Below are 5565 nucleotides of genomic sequence, written 5' to 3'. Positions count from 1 at the left end.
CCATGGGAGGGGAAAAAAAAGGGTTGAGGAGGCGGGGCCTCAGGCTTCGGTCTCGGGAAAGACCCGAACCTAGGAACCCTGTCTCCGGGGGCCTGGCAGGCCCAGGGAGACGGCGGCAATCGAGATACCGTGCAAGTAGGTGCACAAGTGGCTCGAGCAATGCCTCGGAACCCCCAAACATATCAACCCTTTCGCCCTCCGAAACTGGAGTTACAGACCTGCGTTACCAAGCCCGGCTTGTCTCATCGGTTTGGAGACCGTTATTCAAGCGTGTTTGGACGAGGCTAGGTTACCGGTTTGGGATTAATCACCCGATTTGTAGTATGTACTGTATATTTGATCGGTATACGAAGAGTTTTCGTTTTCACCGTCGTTTTGGGCTTGTGGCGTTTGAAATTCGAAACTGGGCCGGACTTCGTGTCCGTTAGGGGCCCAGCCAGGTCCACCTACCGCGCATCTCACCCGCTTACAAGCGGGGCCCGCCTGGCAAGATCGCGAAACCATATCCTCTTCTTCCTTCCCCGTGGCACGGCGGTCGCTTCACCCTTCCTCCTCCCTCCGCCCCCCCTCCTCTCCTCCAGGGCCCTTCTAGAAGCTTCCAGAACCCCGCTCCCCGGCCCTCCCGGTGAAGCGTCGCCGATGTACGGCCTCCTGACCTCGCCGTGCCCCCGGGCCCCGCTGCTGCGCGCCGCCCTCCAGGGCCCATCCGCCCGCTCGCTCCGCAGAACCCTAGCGTTCCCCGCGCGCCCGCCCGCCCCCCGGGTCCTCCGCCTGTCCCCGCCGCCCCCGCGCGCGGCGGCGGAGGCGTCCGCGGCCGCCACGGCGCTGGGCGGGCTCCTGGCGTCGCCGCTCTCGACGCTGGAGGCCGGCCTGCGGAGCGTCAACCTCGCGCCCCTGCGCGCCCCCGTGGCGGCGGCGATGTCAGCTGCCGTGCGGTGGCTCGGCGTGTACCGCGAGGTGCTGCTCGTCGGCGTCCTGCTGTCCTGGTTCCCCAACATCCCCTGGGACCGCCAGCCCTTCTCGGCCCTGCGCGACCTCTGCGACCCGTTCCTCGCCCTCTGCCGCGAGGTCATGCCGCCGGTCTTCGGGCGCAAGCTCGACCTCAGCCCGCTCGTCGCGTTTATGGCGATTGACATCATCATTATGATCCTGCGCCCGCAGCCTCGCATGTGATGGCTTCCTTCAGCAATGGTACTGATTCTCTTGCTTATTTTGTTGATTACACATGGGCAATAGTGTACAAATTATGCTGTGAAACCTTAATTAGAGCAATCAACCATGTTATAAGGATTCTGTTGGCATCGATGTTTTTCATTTCATTTTTTTGCATTAACAGTGAGTTAGATTGATCATGTTGTGTATGGATATTCATTTGCCCAGGGGCACTGCTTGCGTTTGCAATGGTATACCATGAATTGCATCTCGTTGTGCCAGGTTGCATTTCTTAATGCTACATTTGGGAAGATGCCATGCCATTCATGATAAAGACCATATAAACTTATTTTTCTTGTTTGGTGAGTTCACACGGTTTTATGGGTAAATTAGCTATGCGTTGGGAATAGGAATGTATATCACAATATATATGCTTGTTTCTTGAGTCCATTGTTTGTGCATACACAATGAGTCTGGTCAGGTGTTGCGGTATGAATTGTCAAATTTTTTTTAATCTTGCATATGAATAATCTTACACTCTTTCATGCTACACACAAAACTGGACATTTTTCCTGTAGATTTACTGATTAGGTAAATGTAACTCAATGAAAATTTGCCCATAGGCTGATGGTTGTATTAAAATGCCTAATATTTTGTTAATCATAATTTATGTTTTATGATTTATGGAAATGGCATTATTAGTTGTTGATGATATGGAGGTTTTCAATTCTGTTTCACTAGTTTAAGAAGTGAAAGTTGGCAACATATGTGCCATATGATCATCTTTAAAATTGTTTCTACTGGTAGTGTTGTCCATTCCTATTTGATCTTCCTAGTCCGACTCATCTGTCTATTGGCAATTGGCATTTAGTAAATAGGGCCATTGATGATTAACTATTTTACAATTTGCGATCATGTTGATCTTCGTGAAGTCTGGAAATTGACCCGCACAAGGGGAATTCACCACCCACTGCCGTGTCCGCATTTTTTTTATCTACCATGTTCACCTTCTTTATCCATTCATTAGTAGTCACAGAAATGTCTGAAAAAGTTACTATTATGTAAATTGATTCTGAATGTGCTGCTATATTCACTTGCGTTATATAGTACAGGAAATCAAGTTACTGGCATCTCAGACTAAATGACTAATATAGAGCTTCTTGCTGAATTCTTGTAGTGGCTTGATAGATAGCAGTTGCTAAATTGGAATCGATTAATTGAACTATGAATATTGGTTGGTAAATGGCTAAATGTGAAATATAGGTGCTGCATCTATCAGCTAATTGAGAACATAGTCGCCACATATTTGCTTTTATCCTGGACCATCGTATTGGCTATTGCCATAAACTGCTGGGATTCTTACTTTGTCAGATCTGGTCCTGGTATATCAATGTTAAATAGAGTATTTCACCTACAAATTTTCATTTCTACGAAGAACCAAATTATTCTGATAACTATATTGTCGTTTGACCAAAATTCTAAGTAATATGATTTCATGCCCCCTTAACTTGTTTGTTGCCCTTGGATCTTGATTTCCTCAACTGCATTGCTTTTCCACATAATGCATGCTTCAATGCTGATACTTCGAAGTTGCATTGAACATATACGACTATATGTTAATGTAGATATGATAAAAAAGAAGGTTTCTGGTCTAATTTGTAGGAGTTAGGCATTCACAATGTAGTGGGCGCATCTATTTAGACTTGGTCATTGAACCTATTAACTTGGACCGTCGCATGACATGTGGCAAAAACCTGTCTTGAAGTTAACTTCCCTCAGCACACCATCAAGTGCCAGTCACTTGGTGTGTTAACAAAGTAGGGTTCGTTGGTGCCATGGCTACGTTGGGCCGCTTCAGCTAATTCCGACCAGTGATGTGGTGGATGCACTCTTGTTCTTGCTTCTATGCCATCCAAGTTCAGATTACGTAAAGTAGATAGAAAATCACATGAGTCTGCCAAAGCAACACAGATTACGTTAGATAGTGATTACATCAGTCAGCCAAAGCAACACAATCATACTCTTTGTGAGTAACCTGATTATGCTCTATACTGGGGGTATTTTTTAGTAGGACTGCGCTATCGCGCAACCGGTCGCGTGCGAGCAGAGTGCGCGATCCCTCTCCTGGATGCTACAGTTAGCAAACACGATGTAATCATAGTACTGGTAGCGACTTGCATGCCTCTCCTAGGCACTACAGGAAGCAAGACTTGCATGCAGGGACGTCGCTATCTACGCGACATCACCACTGATGTCAGCGAGTTAAATTGGTTGCATTCTCTTCAAATGAGCATTATTCTTCCATCAAACATCTGTTTTTAAATCCGTTTGCACCATCGTATTTCTTGTGACATGATCTACAAAAACAAGACCCATATTCAATATGTTTTGAAACTATTTTTGTGCAACTGTCAACTTATATTGTATTCATGCAGTAACTTATATTCAAACGGTATAGCACTTTACAATATATGTTTAGAACTAGCAAGTTATCTTGTTTGTTCAGTAGAAATTTGTATAAAGATATGTAGTACCTTATGTTTTGCAGTGTAAAAACTTATATGTTTAATAGCATCACTACTTTTGTAGAAGAATTTGCCTCAACTAATTAGTATCTGTTTATATGTAGAGAAGTTATGTTGCTTTCTATGTTATCTCAACTTATGCAGAGACAATGGAACAACTTAATACAGGAAAAATATATCAATATATGTAAAGGCAAATGTGACAACTTATGTAGATACATAAGAAAAGTGACAACGCCAAGTAAAAATATTTTTGTAGCAATTTATGTATATAATTTGTTTGTAGGTTTACATATAAATTGCTACGAACTTAATATAGAACTAGCTGCCACACATTCCACATAAGTTGCTAGTACATAAAAATTATTCCGAAATATATGCATTATGGATCTAGTTTTATAGATCTTATAGTAAAGAACGTAATGGTGCAAACGGAATTGGAAACGGATACTTGAGAAAAAAGATATGAGATTTTTAAAATGAAAACCAAAGAAATAAACACGTGGGCACGGCAGTCCAGCAGGCGCGCATAGGGCCGCGTGTTCGGGCACCAGCGTGATTCTGCACGATTTAGCTTTTTCCTTTTTAGTATTCATAATAATACTTTGAAATTCTCGTGCACAGGAATGCAGTCATGGCAGCTGAACTGATAGCCAGATGCATTAGTAACTATTTGTATTGTTAATTGAGAAACCGAATCCAGTATTATCCTATTCTTGACCATAATTTGTGAATGATGAACACTAAGTGGGTTGGTCATAAGTAGTGAATATGTGTTAAACCTTCAAATTAGACAGATATGGTTTAAGGTGGGATCCCACATGTCGCGACTTGGAGAGGGTTCAAAATGGTAGACTAAAAGATCCTTAATATCTGCCTCCATATCTATTGTTGAAATGTCTGCTAGGATTGTTTGTACACCTAAAGTGATTTGAGGAAATATGCATGCCAACATGTTTTTTAAAGGATATATTCTTATCATTTGTACTCACAGTGCAGAATGATGTTGCAGGGATTGGAGAATGGTGGTTGGTATGTTAGGTTTTGACTATGGGAGCGATGGATCATAGGCTATTTTTGGTCACCGGATGGCAAAGAAAGATGCTGCTTAATTCTAAGGCAAGAAAGTGGTGTTTACGGATTAGCTTTGGGATCCCAGTATAGCTCTTACGATCGTAGCTGTGCAATATGAATGATTCCGGGACGTTTGTAGACAAGTGTAGCCTTTATGCTAAAACTTCCATTTGTGACGTTCGATGGTTGCAGTAGTCATATTATGTGTTGGCTACATATTGCAGTTTTGCTCTGTATCCATCCATTATCTAGCAGTATAATTTGCATCTTCTTTTTGTTGTGATCCAGATAATTGGATCTTGAGCATGAAAGACAAAAGGGCCAATTTGAATTCAAGGAATGTCCACATGATTCTGTTATGATCTACCCCTCTGTCCTAAATTATAAGTCATTATAACTTTATTGGAGAGTCAAAGCATCTCAAGTTTGACCAAATTTATACAATAAAGTAATTACCATTAGTTTATTCATTACATATATTTTGATAGTATATCTATTCGGTGCCATAAGTCTTCGTGATCCTCTCTATAATTTTAGTCAAACATAAAATAGTTTGATTTTTCAAAAAAAGTTGGAATGACTTATAATTTGAAACGGAGGGAGTAGTTCATAAACTCTAAACCCTAAACTTGATCCCATCCTAGCATCTGCAATGCAGGGCTGATGAAATTGTGACAACTTCTTAGAAATCCCAGTAAAATTAGCCACGCGTAGGATGATTATATATAATGTCTCTGATCTCCCTTTTAGTACATGCGTTTCTGGAATCACATGATGTGGTTGGGAGTTGAGGCATAACTGAATCACATGATCA

General features: G+C 42.6%; 1 protein-coding gene across 1 annotated transcript; it reads left to right on the top strand.

Moving 5' to 3' along the window:
* The first annotated feature begins 512 nt into the window (after positions 1-512).
* On the top strand, positions 513-5113 carry LOC101781943 (ylmG homolog protein 1-2, chloroplastic). Its single transcript, XM_004955629.4, has 2 exons — positions 513-1191; positions 4690-5113. The coding sequence occupies exon 1, from the start codon at positions 640-642 to the stop codon at positions 1171-1173; it is 534 nt and encodes a 177-aa protein (XP_004955686.1). The 5' UTR covers positions 513-639; the 3' UTR covers positions 1174-1191; positions 4690-5113.
* The last annotated feature ends 452 nt before the right edge of the window (positions 5114-5565 follow it).

The sequence above is a fragment of the Setaria italica genome, chromosome II (assembly GCF_000263155.2).
Source record: "Setaria italica strain Yugu1 chromosome II, Setaria_italica_v2.0, whole genome shotgun sequence".
NCBI lineage: Eukaryota > Viridiplantae > Streptophyta > Magnoliopsida > Poales > Poaceae > Setaria > Setaria italica.
This window is presented reverse-complemented; position numbering and strand designations above follow the sequence as displayed.